We start from the raw sequence: 16,093 nt of genomic DNA, 5'->3' as shown, positions 1-16,093 counted from the left end.
CATGAAAGAGTTGAGTTATTGTAAATTTTGTAAAAAAATAACTTAAATAACACATTGCTATTCATACAATAAGATAAGCAAATGAAGGGCTAACATGAAACGGAAATCCATCACTGTGATCCATATAGCTACTCCAAATACACACCGCTTATATTAACACGATATCCACCCAATGGGCCATTAGTTTTGTTTGGCTCATTCCACGTAACATTAACTGTTGTATTATCTGGAATCCCATTCAAATTTTGTACTTCTCCTGGAGCTGAAACAGAATAAAACAAACATGAGTTCATGTTTATCCTGAAAGCTTTTGTAATCATATAAAAATGTAATTTTCGCCCAGTGTTTACAACATATGCATTTTTTTCTATAAATCTCAGCTTGAAGAAGGTACAGCTAAAGGAGATCTGCTGACTGCAAAGCTGGCCTTCCTATGTACAGTATGTATAAATGGAGGTAACTCCTGCAAAAAAACATACTCTGATTCAAGGCTTTGATTTTATGATAAAAGATAAATTAATTTATTTTGAATTATGTACCTAAAAAGAATATTAATGTTTGGAGGTCTCCCCTTTTCTCAAGAAACAATGGATTTTCTTTAGAATTATTTGAAAGTGGATCAAGAAAGCATTAATCTAATAGTATACAATATGTTGGCAATGCTGCTTTATATTGCGAGGCTAGAAAAGTGCTCTTTAGATGTAGAATTAGGTTTTATGTTATGAAAATAAGAAATAAAGAGAATTACACTTAAAACTAGCAAAAGTTACATGTTAAAAAATATTGCGCTTAAAGGGAATCTGTCACCAGCTTTTAACTACCTAATCTGAGGGCAGCATAATGTAGAGGCAGAGAACCTGATTCCACTGACGTATCACTTACTGGCCAGTTTGCAGTATTTTTTATAAAATCACTCTTTTCTCGGCTGCAGATCTAGCAGTTCTCTGAATCCTGTCCTCTCTGGAACCCCGCCCACACCACTGATTGGCAGCTTTCTGCCCATGATCAGTGTACACAGAAAGCTGCTGATCAGTGATTGGGGAGGGGCTAAACAGAGCTCATGGATATGGAGGACTACATGGCAACAGGTTTACTAATCTCCTGATGATGGAACAATGAGTTTAACAAAACTACAGCAAGCAGCCTGGTAAGTGATACATCTTTTGAATCAAGATTGCTCTCTTCATTATACTGCTTGCAGATTTGGTGGCAAAAACTTGGTGACAGATTCCCTTTAAAGGGGCTTTCCACTTTCACAAAAGTGTTGTTCAAACAATTGCATATTTATGAAGATGAAAACACAGATTGTACTCAACTTTCCTGGGTCCAGCACAGGCTCTCTGGTCTCTATGTTTTGACTGTAGCAGTGATGTCTTGACTACAGTGCATGTCACTGCTGCAGCCAATCACTGAGCTCAGCGGCTCATGCTGTTTAGAGCAGCAGAGAAGATGAGCCCAGTTATTGGCTGCAGCGGTGATTTTCATTGTAGATGTGCCAATATACAGAGACCGGCATAGCCTGTGCTGGACCCAGAGAGGGTGATTATCTTTGTTTGTGTTGTTTTACAATTATGCAATAGTTTAGACACCACTTTGTGAAAATGGGATACTCCTGTAAAAACAAGATCAAAAGAACTACTGGATTTTTTTTAGAAAGTCCCCCCTTCAATCTTTATGTGAGTACTGTGATATGAAGCTGTAGATGCAGCAGTGCCTGCTAATGTAGCTCAGATTTATTTCAGTTTTTCTCAGGAATAGCGGGTTTCACCCCACTGATCAATCATGGTCAGTCTATCCTAAAGAAGAGCCATCAATTTTTTAGTCCTGGAAATCTCTTTAGATCTAGAAGTTGCCGTGGAGGGGCAGTGCAATGCAAGAATGACAATTACATTAATAAAAAAGTGGTTGGGAGTCAATCGGATCAAGTCTTTTATTTTAATGCTTAGCAAAAATTCAATTGTTGCCATCTGTTTATGGTGAGGCTGCCAACCGTCTAGAATTTCCAGGATAGTCCATAAAAATAGGGCACTTTTTTCCCACTCCGTAAATAGACTTTTTTAAACTTTTTTTCCCTGTCGTTGATTTTTTTTGAAACTGAAGAAACTTCTACAGATTATTTTGACCGTAACATCACCATTTTGCAGTGAATGCAGCTGACATCTTCATATCAGTATTATGGGCAGTAGACATGGATCACTTATACTGTAACAATAATAATAATGATTTATGATGGCTTTCCAATGTGGCCTAAAAAATATTGTCTGTCCGTGATTTTTTGATCAGCTGTATAACAGTCACGTTGCCACCCTGTTTGTTGGCTGTTGGTGTTAGAACCCTCCTGTTTGTTTTTTCCATCTTGTGTTTTGCAGTCACGTGACCATCTGCCTTTATATTCCAGCTCTGCCCTTTTGGCTATGCTGGACTTCAGTGTTGTTTGACTGTTTTGCTAGCCAGGTGCTTCGGTGCCTTTCTCTGTCAGTTCGCTTGGTCCTTCTGGGATCTCTAGTACCTTTTGTCTGTTTATCTTTTTGTGTTCTGCAGCAACTTCTCTGTTTAGGAGGTGTCCCATTTTTGTTCCAGTCCTTAGTTCTTTTAGGGACCCCTCCCCTTATGCTATAGGTCTTCGTTCAGACTAGCCGAGGACTAAGGCGGGTCTGTTTGCAAGGAACAGGCAGCCGCTACATCGTAGGGATTCAGCTTAGTCTTACTGTAGGGATAGCTTTCCCCTTTCTTTCCTTAGTACTTGTTGCAGATCATAACAGTAATTCCAGCCCAAAAAAACTAAAGGAAAGAAATTCGGGGATCAGTATGGCTTCCGTCCAAGTTTTGGCTCAACGCTTGCAGGGATCGTCTCTGGAGGTGTCCGAGCTCCAGCAACACGTGAGTAGCTGTTCTGGAGCGCATTTTGTGGAACCCAAGGTAGGACTGCCTGATGTTTTTTATGGTAAACAGCAAGATTTTTTTTCCTTTAAAAATGCTTGTTTGTTATATTTTTGTTTGAGACCAAGGTCCTCTGGGAATGAATCACAGCGCATTGGTTTTATTATGTCACTTTTGCGCAATGAACCACAGGGGAGGGCTTTTTCTCTCCAACCTAATGATTCATGCTTAAGGTCTGTAGAAGAATTTTTTTCAGCTATGGGTCTATTATATGACGATCCTGATCGAATATCTCATATGCTGAGGCAGAACTCAGGCGTTTGAATTGGGTCAGGTGATGTTGAAAATTATTGCACACACTTTAGAAGATGGGCTTCAGAAGTCAAATGGAATGATCCTGCTCTGAAATGTCTATTTCTTGCTGGTCTGAGTGAAAGGGTTAAGGATTTGCTAATAGCATTCCCCGCACCTGAGACTCTGCAGGATGCCAGGCAATTAGCTGTTCATGTGGATAGGAGGCTGAGATTTAGGCAGAATGAGGTAAAGACTCCTGTAATGCCAGGTCCTAGTCCCCAGAAAATCTGCTCAGATGGCGGAGAACTGATGGATGTTGGGGCGAAGTCGCTCCCCTCTCAGGAAAGAGACCTGAGGTTCGCCGAGGGATTGTGTCTTTATTGTGGTAAAGCTGACCATTTGATTAAGTATTGTGAGCTTCGTTTAAGTAAAGAAAAAAAGGTCAGTTACGCCCATATAGCTTGTTTACCCTCTGCAGGAGTATTTCTTTCAGGGAGTACTACTTTGCAGGAAAATTTGATTGAATTTCAGGTATTTATGGATTGTGGTTCAACGTTTAATGTGATTGATAAAGGGTTTTTGGAAAAACTTAAATTGAAATCCAAACCTTTGTCATCACCTATTTCTGTGATTGCAATTGATAACACTCCCTTGAAATGTATTACTCACAAGGTTGCTGCATTTCCTCTCACTATCAATGGACTTCACCAAGAAATTTTGGACTTGGTTGTAGTAAATAATTTTCCCTCTCCGGTCGTTCTAGGATTGCCTTGGTTAAAACTGCACAATCCTTTGCTGGACTGGTCTACTAATATCATAAAGTCTTGGAGTCCGAAGTGGTACGATAAATGTTGTAACGGTCGCATTGCGGCTGTGGAAAAAGGGGAATTACCTGTACCTATTCAAGATTTTTGGAGGGTTTTTTCAGAGGAGGAGTCGCAAGTTTTACCTCCTCATAGGGATTATGATTGCGCCATTGAGTTTGTTCCGGGAGCTACTCTTCCCAAGAGTCGCTTGTTTAATCTGACTATCCCTGAAAGAAAGGCTTTGGTGGAGTACATACAGACTGGCCTGGCTGCTGGTCACATTAGATCTCCTTATGGTCTCCTTATGGGTGGAGATACATGGGGCAAAAAACAATAATAAAATTATCATAGGAGTCTGTTATAAACCACCAAATATAGCAGAAGCCACGGAAAGTCTATTAATGAGACAAATAGACGAAGTAGCAAAAAATAACGAGGTGATTATTATGGGGGACTTCAACTACCCCGATATAGACTGGGAAACCGAAAGCTGTAGATCTCAGAAAGGAAACAGGTTTCTGTCAATTATCAAAGACAATTATTTGTCACAACTTGTGCAGGAACCAACTAGAGGGACGGCCCTTTTAGACTTAATATTAACTAACAGGCCAGACAGAATAACTGAGGTGCAGGTTGGGGGGCACCTGGGAAATAGTGACCACAACATTATACAATTCCACATGTGCTTCAGTAGGGTGCCCAGCAAGGGAGTCACAAAAACACTGAACTTCAGGAGGGCAAAGTTTGATCAGCTAAGAGATGCCCTTCACCTTATAGACTGGGATAGTATCTTCAGTAATAGGAGCACGGATAGAAAATGGGAAATTTTCAAAACAGTCCTACATAGTCACTGTAGAAGGTACATACCTTATGGGAATAAAAGGGCTAGGAATAGGAGGAAGCCAATGTGGCTAAATAAGGAAGTCAAGAGGGCAATGAAAAACAAAAAAAGGGCTTTCGGTAAACTTAAACAAGAAGGCAGCGAGGAAGCGCTAATATCTTATAGGGAAGAAAACAAAATCTGTAAGAAACAAATAAGAATAGCAAAAGAGGAGACAGAGAGACTAATTGCCAAAGAAAGTAAAACGAATCCCAAACTGTTCTTTAACTATATAAACAGTAAGAGGATTAAAACTGATGGAGTTGGCCCATTGAAAAATAACCTGGGTAAAATCATAGAGGGCGATGAGGGTAAAGCAAACCTACTCAATAGCTTCTTCTCCACTGTTTTCACAAAAGAAAACAATTTATCGGAGGAAATGCAAAGTGATAAAGTAAACCCTCCGCTAAATATCACCCACCTAACCCAGGAGGAAGTTCAGAAACGCCTAAATAATATCAAAATAGACAAGTCACCAGGCCCAGATGGCATACACCCCCGGGTACTAAAAGAATTAAGTAATGTGATAGACAGACCGCTGTATCTTATATTCAAGCACTCTTTATGGACAGGGACTGCCCCACTAGACTGGCGCCAAGCAAATGTGGTACCAATATTCAAAAAGGGGTCTAAAAGTGACCCTGGGAACTATAGACCAGTCAGCTTAACGTCTGTTGTGGGTAAATTGTTTGAAGGATTTCTTAGAGATGCTATTGTAGAATATCTTAATGATAATAACTGTCTAACTCCATATCAACATGGATTCATGAGAGATCGCTCCTGCCAAACAAACCTGATTGCCTTCTACGAGGAGGTGAGCTCACAGCTGGACCGGGGAGAGTCAGTGGATGTTGTATACCTTGACTTCTCCAAAGCGTTTGATACCGTGCCACACAAAAGGTTGGTATATAAAATGAGAATGCTTGGTCTGGGGGATAATGTGTGTAAGTGGGTAAATAGCTGGCTGAGTGATAGAAAGCAGAGGGTGGTTATCAATGGAGTAAGCTCAGGGTGTGTCAGGGTTACTAGCGGGGTGCCTCAAGGGTCTGTCTTGGGCCCTATATTATTTAATATATTTATTAATGATCTAGTGGAGGGGTTGCATAGTAAAATAGCAATATTTGCAGATGATACTAAACTTTGTAAAGTAGTTAACACAGATGAGGATAGGGCACAGCTACAGGAGGATTTAGATAAATTGAGGAGTTGGGCCAAAAAATGGCAAATGGGGTTCAATGCCGATAAATGTAAGGTCATGCACATGGGAAAGAAAAACAGCAGTCACCCATACATATTAAATGGGAAACCGATGGGGAAATCTGACATGGAGAAGGACCTGGGCGTCTTGGTTAATAGCAAATTAAATTGGAGTGCCCAGTGTCAGGCAGCAGCTGCGAAGGCAAATAGAGTCATGGCATGCATCAGAAGAGGAATAGGGGCATATGATGAGAACATTGTTCTTCCTCTGTATAAAGCGCTGGTAAGGCCGCACTTAGAATATTGTGCACAGTTCTGGGCTCCGGTGCTCAGGAAAGACATATTGGAGCTAGAGAGGGTACAAAGGAGGGCGACTAAGGTAATAAAGGGAATGGAGGGACTAGAATACCCAGAGAGGTTGTCAAAATTAGGCCTATTTACGTTGGAAAAGAGAAGGCTTAGGGGAGACCTCATAAACATGTATAAATACATCAGGGGGCAGTACAGAGATCTCTCCCATGACCTGTTTATACCAAGGATGGTGACAAAGACGAGGGGGCACACTATGCGTCTGGAGGAAAGGAGGTTCCTGCACCAGCATAGAAGGGGATTCTTTACGGTCAGAGCCGTGAGACTCTGGAACTCTCTGGGAGAGGAAGTGGCGATGTCCAACTCACTTAATGAGTTCAAGAGAGGCCTGGACGCCTTTCTTGAGAACAATAAAATTACATCTTATGCTTAGTGATAGTTAATTAATCCAGATTGGTGTCGGGAAGTGAATTTTTTCCTCAATGATGTCAATTGGCCTATACCGCATGTTTTTTTTTTTTTTTTTTTTTTTTTTTTTTTTTTTTTTGCGTTCCCCTGGATCAACGCTGCGGAATAGCTGCAGTGCACAAGAAATAGGCTGAACTGGATGGACGCTTGTCTTTTTTCGGCCTTATAAACTATAAACTATGTAACTATGACCTTCTAAGTCGCCTGTGGCAGTTGGATTTTTCTGTGTTAAAAAAAAGTACAGGGGTTTACGTCCATGTCTGGATTTTCGTGAAATTAATAAGATTACCGTACGCAATTCCTACCCATTGCCGTTAATTCCTGACTTGCTTAACCAGTTAGTGGGGGCCAAGTGGTTCTCTAAGATTGATCTCTGGGGGGCATACAATTTGTTACGAGTGAAGGAGGGTGATGAATGGAAAACTGCTTTTAACACTCCGATAAGTCATTTTGAGAATCTGGTGATGCCTTTTGGTCTTACCAATGCACCTGCATTTTTTCAGAACCTTATTAATGACATCCTGAGACCTTTGATTGGTAAGAATGTGGTTGTGTATTTAGATGACATTTTGATTTATTTGCCAGATCTGGAGTCCCATTGGCAGAGTGTACATGAAGTTTTGCAGTTATTGAGTGATAATTCACTCTTTGCTAAGTTGGAGAAATGTGAGCTCGCTGTGCAGAAAATTAGTTTTTTGGGCTACATTGTCTCCAGTGAGGGCTTTGAGATGGACCCGGTGAAGGTTCAGGCTGTTCAGGAATGGCCTAGGCCTATTGGTTTGAAATCTATACAGAGATTTTTGGGTTTTGCCAATTATTGCAGGAAATTCATTAAGAATTTTTCTGTAATTGTTAAACCTCTAACCGATCTCACCAGGAAAGGTGCGAATACGGTCCAGTGGACTACTGAGGCCATTGAAGCGTTTAAGTATCTCAAAGAGAGGTTCATTTCTGCCCCTATCCTTATGCAGCCTGATGAGACCAAGCCATTTTTGGTCGAGGTCGATGTTTCATCGGTGGGGGTCGGAGCAGTTTTGTCTCATGAGAACAGGGATGGAGTACATCCTTGTGCCTTCTTTTCGAAAAAAAAGTTCGGAAACCGAACTGAATTATGATGCTGGAAATCGGGAGTTGCTGGCTATTAAACTCACGTTTTGAACATTGGCGTCATTTTTTGGAAGGCACAAGATTTCCTATTCAGATTTTCACAGATCATAAGAATTTGATCTATCTGGATGCTGCCAAGCGCTTGAATGCCCGTCAAGCTAGGTGGGCACTTTTTTTTATCGGTTTCATTTTTCTGTTACCTATATCCCTGGTGCTAAGAATGTTAAAGCCGATGCTTTATCTCGCAGCTTCTCTCCTATGGTCGGTGCCGAGGAGGAGGAGAGCATTTTACAGAAAGGAGTTGTGGTGGCGGCATTGGACTCCGTTTTGGAGAATGGGATTCTGAAAGCTCAAGATGATGCTCCATCTAACACTCCCCATGGGAGGTTGTTCATACCTAGAACCTTTAGGAGAGATTTGTTTGTGGAGTGTCATGAGTCTCGGTTGGCAGGTCATCCAGGAATTTCTGAGACTAAAAGATTTATCAGTCGCAGTTTTTGGTGGCCTGGATGGCAGAAGGAAGTCATCAAGTGGGTGCGTCAATGTCCTGTGTTTGCTAGGTCGAAGGCTTCACATACTCCTGCTGCGGGGTTGCTTTGCCCTCTGGAGGTTCCTAGTGTGCCTTGGACGCATCTCACAATGGATTTTATTACTGATCTGCCTGTGTCCGAGGGTTTTACTGTCATCTGGGTGGTCGTGGACCATTTTAGTAAGATGTGTCATTTGGTTCCATTCATTAAGTTGCCCTGCGCCAAGACTCTCGCTAAGGCGTTTGTTAAGGAGATTGTCAAGCTTCATGGCGTTCCCACGGATATTGTTTCTGATAGAGGACCTCAGTTTGTGGCTCGCTTTTGGTGTGCTTTTTGTGACAGGTTGGGAGTCCATTTGTCATTTTCGTCTGGGTATCATCCTGAGTCTAATGGACAGACTGAAATAAAGAACCAGGATGTTGAACAGTTTTTGCGTTGTTTTGTGGCAGACAATCAAGAGGTGTGGTCTGAGTTTCTGCCTCTCGCAGAATTTGCTCTTAACAATCATACATCCTCCTCTGCTGGGTGTTCTCCTTTTTTTTGTTGTACTGGGAGACATCCGTCTTTTGGTTCGTTCTCCAAATTGGGGTCTGCGGTGCTGGAGGAGGAGAATTTTTCCAGTGATTTGGAGAGAATTTGGACTAATGTACGTTGCAACCTTCAAGAGGCTAGCAAGAAGTCCAAGAAGTATTTTGACAGGAAACATAAGGAGGTTTTGTTTACTGTGGGTGACATGGTTTGGTTGTCCTCAAGGAACTTGCGGTTGAGGATTCCCTCTAAAAAACTGGGTCCTAAGTTTGTGGGTCCATTTAAAGTGCTTCAGGTTATTAACCCGTCTGCGGTTAGGTTGGATGTCCCTACTTCCTGGAAGATTAATCCTGTGTTTCATGTTTCCTTGTTGAAAAAAGCTGATGTATCAGATAGGGATGCCACTGTCACAGTTCCTCCTGTGATGGAAGACGACGAATATGAAATTTCTCGTATCTTGAATTCTAGATGGCATAGAGGGAGATTACAGTATCTCGTCTCCTGGAAGGGTTTCGGTCCCGAAGATAACTCCTGGGTAAGGGCGGATGATGTCTCTGCTCCTAGGTTTGTTAGAGCTTTCCACAGGAGGTTTCCGGATAGGCCTGGGCCTGGAGGATCCAGAGGATCCTCATAAAAGAGGGGGTACTGTTAGAACCCTCCTGTTTGTTTTTTCCATCTTGTGTTTTGCGGTCACGTGACCATCTGCCTTTATATTCCAGCTCCGCCCTTTTGGCTGTGCTGGACTTCAGTGTTGTTTGACTGTTTTGCTAACCAGGTGCTTCAGTGCCTTTCTCTGTCAGTTCGCTTGGTCCTTCTGGGATCTCTAGTTCTTTTTGTCTGTTTATCTTTTTGTGTTCTACAACAACTTCTCTGCTTTGGAGGTGTCCCATTTTTGTTCCAGTCCTTTGTTCTTTTAGGGACCCCTCCACTTATGCTATAGGTCTTCGTTCAGACTAGCCGAGGACTAAGGCAAGGAACAGGCAGCCCGTTACATCGTAGGGATTCAGATTAGTCTTACTGTATGGATAGCTTTCCCCTTTATTTCCTTAGTACTTGTTGCAGATCATAACAGTTGGCATCACTGACGTTTCTTTCTGGAACATAGTCAGAGCGATTCATGAAAACCAATGAACAGAATAATTTTCTGTTGTCCATAGCAACTTGCGCAACTTTAATTTTTTAAGAGCACCGAAAGAAATGAAATCGTCATTGTAAGTGTTTACTAGGGTCAACAATGAGGTTTCTAGACAGTGTTTGTCTATAGAGTTGATCCATTCCTACTAGCCATTTCCTCCTGAATGGAGGTCCCCTATACTTATCATAGTTTCACAGCGGCTGACATATTTGTTAGTTTATTAAATTATATTTAGAAATCAAATAAAAAATTAGCCCTAGCTATGGCCAGCTAGAAACCATTGTATTTTCTACATTGCCTCATTGTGTTACTAATTTCCTTTTTCACACATTCACAGTTACAATTATCATATCATAATCACTTTAAAACATTCTACTACAGATTGCATTGTACTGTTAAGAAACATGGGCTTACCTCCAATCTTGGTCATTAGAGTTCGAGTTTCGGTCTTTATTAGCTTGTTGTTATACAATAAAGTGGAAGTACAATTGTATTTAGTGTAAGGTTCCAGGTTGGTCACAACTTTATTCCCGGTGATGATTTTTCCACCTACAGATAATTTCAAAAAGATAGATTAAAAATGAAATAAATTCTAAATAATAAAGTAAAAGAGGGGGCATTGTTCATGAAGCAGAAATCAATTGTAATTGAAAAATCTGTCATTTTACATTTGACTGAAAAATGGAAATTCTGTTTTAAATGGTCACTAACATTTAAAAAGAAATTTGAAGAAGTTCAACAAGTTATAGAGAAATACCAGAAGTTGTAACCAAGGGTGTTGCCTTGAGACTTTGATTCCATGGAGAGCTGACAGGAGCATAGCAGAGCTCCGCAGGTCCTTTGTTATGGAGAATATAAAGGCCTCAGTAATCAGTCTTCCACAAATCTATTCTTACAATGTAAGTAAAGGTTTTTCTAAAATTGACTGAACACATTAGGTTTCTGGATCCTTCTCTCCCCGACATTATATGCCAGCTAGAATTGGGAAGCTGTGTATGGGGCATCCAGACAGAATGTCTGCCAAACTAACGTTCGTCCAATAGATATCTCGTATATGGCCAGTTTAATGTTCCCAGCATAATCTGGCAGGGGACAGTGAGGAGGCCCTCGATATTTCTGTGATGGTTGGCTCCTCACCCCTGAAATAGGTTAGTTTGGATGACTTATCTTTACATATGCAAATTGCCTCTTCAGAGATGAAGAGGACTTGTACTCTATAGCGCCACCTATTGGAAGCAGCAATCCTACATGTCACAATTGAACCTTTAACAAGTCGTGCAATATGACTTCGGATAAAAGCCAAATCAGAATCTCAATTTGCAGACACGGTGTTCGGGCTGTTGACCCTCGTCAGTGCAAAGTATGAGAACTGATTTGGCTAGGTGAGAGGCTCTGGACTGAGGTCTAAGGGGTAACGTTTCTCCTTGACAAGGTAAGGAGGCTTATTCGTCATGCAATGCTCCTCTGGGAAATTTAATATGCAAATTTCCTCTTCAGAGATACAATCTATTATATGCTGTAATTCGGCAGTAGTAATGGCTCTACAGTAACGTTACAGGACGCTTCTGCAGTTCACAGCTTTTACACTGTAGTCAATGGGATTAAGTTCCATTCCCACTGTGTTTTTAAAAATGCCTAGTCTTCAGGGCACGCCCAGCTATATGTGGTTGTGCAAGAATCTTGACTTCAATATGGTCAATTGAAGTGTTTAATCCATGTGGATTCTGTCGTATAACAGCAGTTTTCTATGGGGGCAGGTTTAGAAATATTTTTCGAAAATGGCAATCACATTGAAGCCTGATAGTATATAAAGGTCCCTGTGATGGGAGGGAGCTGTGACATCACCTATTGTGAATGGTGGATCCTTCGTTATCAGTTGTGTATAAGAGGGGTGTCATCTGTCATTGTAATCCTGCCTGTGATGATACTGACACTGCTGAAAACTCTACATGAAAGGACAGATATAAATTGGAAACAGTGTAAAAATTTGAAAGAGTTTGTTTTTGCTTAATGAAGATTGTTATATAAAAAAGAGATGCCAAGTAATTTTTAAAAATACATTTTACCCCCGAAAAAATGATTTAAACGATAAGTTATTTTCTGATGATGCTGTACATTTAGTTTAAAATGGTGCTAGAAAGAGAGGCCACAACTCCACAAGATTTATAATTCAACACTGGAGTATCAAAACTATTAGCTGTAAAGAACAAATTCACCACAAGTTTATTTTTTTCACCCAACATTCTATAAAGTAATTTCTTTGGTTTTATGGTGCCTGCTGTATTCTATGAATTGTCAGAGCACGGCAGCATTCCCTGTGTGGCATAATGTATACAGCTGATCTTAGAGCACCGCTGTAGATTTAAGGCTTCATTTTATTTACCAACATAAATGAATTCAAACAATAAAAATGTAAAAGAGAAAATAAAAACTTTAAAGTTTTTTTTTTAAATCCTATTTCTCGGAAAATATGTTCACCAAATACTGCCTTATACCTGCATTATGTGAACAAGGTCATTGCAATAGCTCTCAATATTAGCCACTTTAAGATGTAAGGCAGTTGAATGACGCTTTATATTGCAAAAGGTTTTATTGGTTTTTGACATGTGGGGCTGCTTTTTACTGCTGATGATACTATTGATGCTCCTGCATTGAAGATACAACCTACCTTCCTCTGAACACACAGAGTCAGTCTCTACTTTACACTGGTATCCATTTGAATTATTCCATTTGAACAAAAAACTGTGTCTTTCTTCTGTGATCATTAAACTGTATTTTTCAGATTCTGGAAGAGAATTAAAGCCAATGCATTAATACCTTGAAGGCCAAAACATTTATACTCTTTCTTTTCTATCAGGTCGTGACATGCATGGATCAGTGAGTAATTTCTATTCATTTTCATTTTTTTTTACAGTTTTTATTTTTAATATTTTCCACCAATCACCCTTAATAGAACCTGTCATGTCCCAAAGTGCTATTAACCTGCAGATATGGGGATAATCTGCAGGTTAATAGCGTTTTAAAGCAGCACAGCTGCCAAACTGAAAGCCCAGCTACCGGGAGGAGATTAACTTTATTTCTCCCGGTAGCCTCTGGCTTTCAGTCATAGAGGTGCGGCTTCTGTCACTGCTCAGTACCTGGTGAGCGACAGCTGTAACAACTGGCTGACAGCCTTCTCTACAGCATATCAGTGCAGCGATGGCTGGTAATTAATGTGCCAGGGCTTGATTACATCCGCCACTCACTGTGTACTGAGCAGTGACTGAAAGTTGGAGGCTGCCAGGAGGAATAAAGCTAATTTCCTCCCTGTAGCCAGGCTTTTAGAATGGCAGTCACATAGCTTCCGAACACTATTAACCTGCAGATTAACACCATATTTGCAGGTTAAGAGCATTTGGGGATATGACAGGTTCCCTACAAAGCAAGATATAGGCTATGTATTGTAATCAGTGCCCTACCCCTCCCCAACATACAAGTAAGTCGACTCTTGGAAACTATGATTAGAACTATTGCTTTTAATTTTTGCTGCATCCATTCCACTTATTGGTACATCCGGGCTATATCAGCAGAAAAGACGAAATTTATTGGTTTACATGAGGCACATTATAATGTCAGACTCAGATCCTTAGGACCTTAGGTTGTCCAGTTCTACCATGCTGAGAGTGAAATAGCCAATTGGAACAATAATATATTTTAAGATTGTATGTATTCTTATCAATATGATCAAAAGTTATACTAGAGATGCCAACTGTGGCAGCACCTTCACAGTGGCAGTACCCCAGAAACGGTATACTGGTGAATTAACAGCCCCAAGGCACTCAATTAATGTTCTTAAAACATGTTTTGAGTGTTTGTTTTTTTGATACTTTGCTGTGATGTAACTTTAAAGCTTAACCGTCTTTTTTTTTCTTTTTATAAATCAATAGCACACGTGAAAATAAGAATCTTTGTAATATATTTTATTAAAGAAATCTGCTTTTTTTTCTCCTATTGGACTGATCATTCATTCTCAAATTCTCAGTTCACTGGTAAAATGTGTCATCAGTTAATAAAGGTTTCCCATTCCTGAGATAGGAGATGACAGTTGGTGCTTATGAACTTCTATGGAGAACTGTAACTGTCATCTCAGGAGAATTTGCAGCAGAACGTCTGTGTCTGCCTCTGGCTTCTTCCCTTTTCCTTCTCCATATGATTTTAAAAGCACCAACTGTCATCTATCTCCATTATGGGAAAATCTGGTTTTACCCATGAATTGAGAATGAAAGATCATTCCAGGAGGAGAAAAAAACAGATATCTCTAATAAAATACATTACAAAGTTGCTTATATTCATGTGTACTGTTGATTTATGAAATAAAAATTAAAACAACTTTTATTATGTAGGTATTTTATTAGGAAATTTCATTTTGATCATTGCATTTTTCAGAAGGTAACTGTACAGGTTGCAAATAATGCAAATCCCTGGCATTGATCCGCCAAACCAAAACTTCCTATTACAGTGGATATCCAGTGCCTCTCACTTTAGCATTGGGAGGTTACGGGCTCTGCTGTCATGGGATCGACAGCTGCTTTCTAGGTATTGCACATGCCTGGCCGATATTCTGTGTGTGTAGATAACCTTTTTAACAGAATCAGACCAAATAAATGTTTTCCATATCGGGCCATTTTCTGGAAAAACTAAGCAACTAAATAAGAGCAGCACATAAATTCCCCAGTATACACTGATTCATATACTGTTAGTTAGTATTACAATCACTAGCTATGCTGCATTAATATAGCGATTTGTTAAAGATGTTTGCGTAAAATTGACAGTTATCATTTTTCAACATGTTAAATGATGAGAGCCTGAAATGTGGAGGTGTAAATGCAGGAGCCCCCACCCATCAAAAGTATAGGAATCTGAAGTACAGATCCGTTCAGGCATCTCAGAGGATGTCCAAGTGGAGGAGCCCAACTGCCATTCAAAATGGGGGATTTGGATCCTGAGGTTTCTTTAGTATGGGGGTCCAAACAGCTTAACTGCACTGATCACGCAATTATTACCTATCCTGCAGATAGAGGATAGTTCAAATACATACTTTCCTTGTAAATCAGTAGTACAAGTAAGGCCATGGCCCCACTATCAGTATTCGGTCAGTATTCGGTCAGTGTTTTTTCTCAGGAGTGGGAGCCAAAACCAGGTGAGGAACAATCAGAGAAAAGGTAAAATAGAAACAAGTCACCAATTCTGCATTTATCACCCACTCCTGGTTTTGGCTCCCACTCCTGAGAAAAATACTGACCAAATACTGATAGTGGGGCTGTGGTCTAAAGACAAGAAACTGAAGAAGAGTCTTTGGAAAGTAGAAAAGGAAGGAGCTAGAGGCAGAGATTCATACAGAGAAAACTGATCAAAAATCATGTAAGATACGTAATAGTCAGAAAATAGCGTAATTCCTCATGAACACATAAAACCTTATCCTGAAAAGTTATTTGAAACTACAAGTCGACTTTAAGTATGAGTTCTTACTTACTGGGTGGAACATCCAAGGTTATATTGAACGTCTCATCATCCTTGCACACCTCAAACCTGCACATAATGTTTGTTGGTTCACATAGGGGAACATTAAATATAAAATTTTGAAGCTTGAACTGGTAGTCCCCTGAGTTGTTATATTTGTCATTTGAACATTTCAGGGTTTCTTTTTCGAGGTTGTCAGGAACATTCTCCAGCTTCAATATCTCAGGATAGTTATTGTACTGAGGTTCCACTTGTATGTTCTCAGTGCCATCTATTATATAATAAGACATACATTTTTGTATTAACAATAAAACATACTTTACATATTTTCAATATCATCTTAAATAGAACTTCCTCACTTTAGACTATTTTATTTCTGTAACCCAATTCTATAAAAAAAAAAATTCAATCAAACAATCTATCATAATATATCTTTGTTTTTATGATACTAAAACAAATC

General features: G+C 40.0%; 1 protein-coding gene across 6 annotated transcripts in view; it reads right to left on the bottom strand.

Annotated features, from left to right (window-relative positions):
• PTPRC (protein tyrosine phosphatase receptor type C) overlaps window positions 1–16,093 on the bottom strand; it is a 199,295-nt gene that overhangs the window by 74,457 nt on the left and 108,745 nt on the right. For all 6 annotated transcript variants that reach the window (XM_073642882.1, XM_073642883.1, XM_073642884.1 and 3 more), the window contains 4 exons: window positions 15,647–15,904; window positions 12,803–12,919; window positions 10,549–10,683; window positions 146–262 (listed from right to left, as the gene is read on the bottom strand). In XM_073642882.1, coding sequence (XP_073498983.1) covers window positions 146–262; window positions 10,549–10,683; window positions 12,803–12,919; window positions 15,647–15,904 — 627 coding nt within the window. The remainder of the gene's footprint in view (window positions 1–145; window positions 263–10,548; window positions 10,684–12,802; window positions 12,920–15,646; window positions 15,905–16,093) is intronic.

Source organism: Phyllobates terribilis, unplaced genomic scaffold (genome assembly GCF_046119375.1).
Source record: "Phyllobates terribilis strain yellow unplaced genomic scaffold, ASM4611937v1 Scaffold_8__6_contigs__length_399053987, whole genome shotgun sequence".
Classification (NCBI taxonomy): domain Eukaryota; kingdom Metazoa; phylum Chordata; class Amphibia; order Anura; family Dendrobatidae; genus Phyllobates; species Phyllobates terribilis.
Note: the sequence above shows the minus strand (reverse complement) of the source record. Positions and strands in the feature narration are given on the sequence as shown.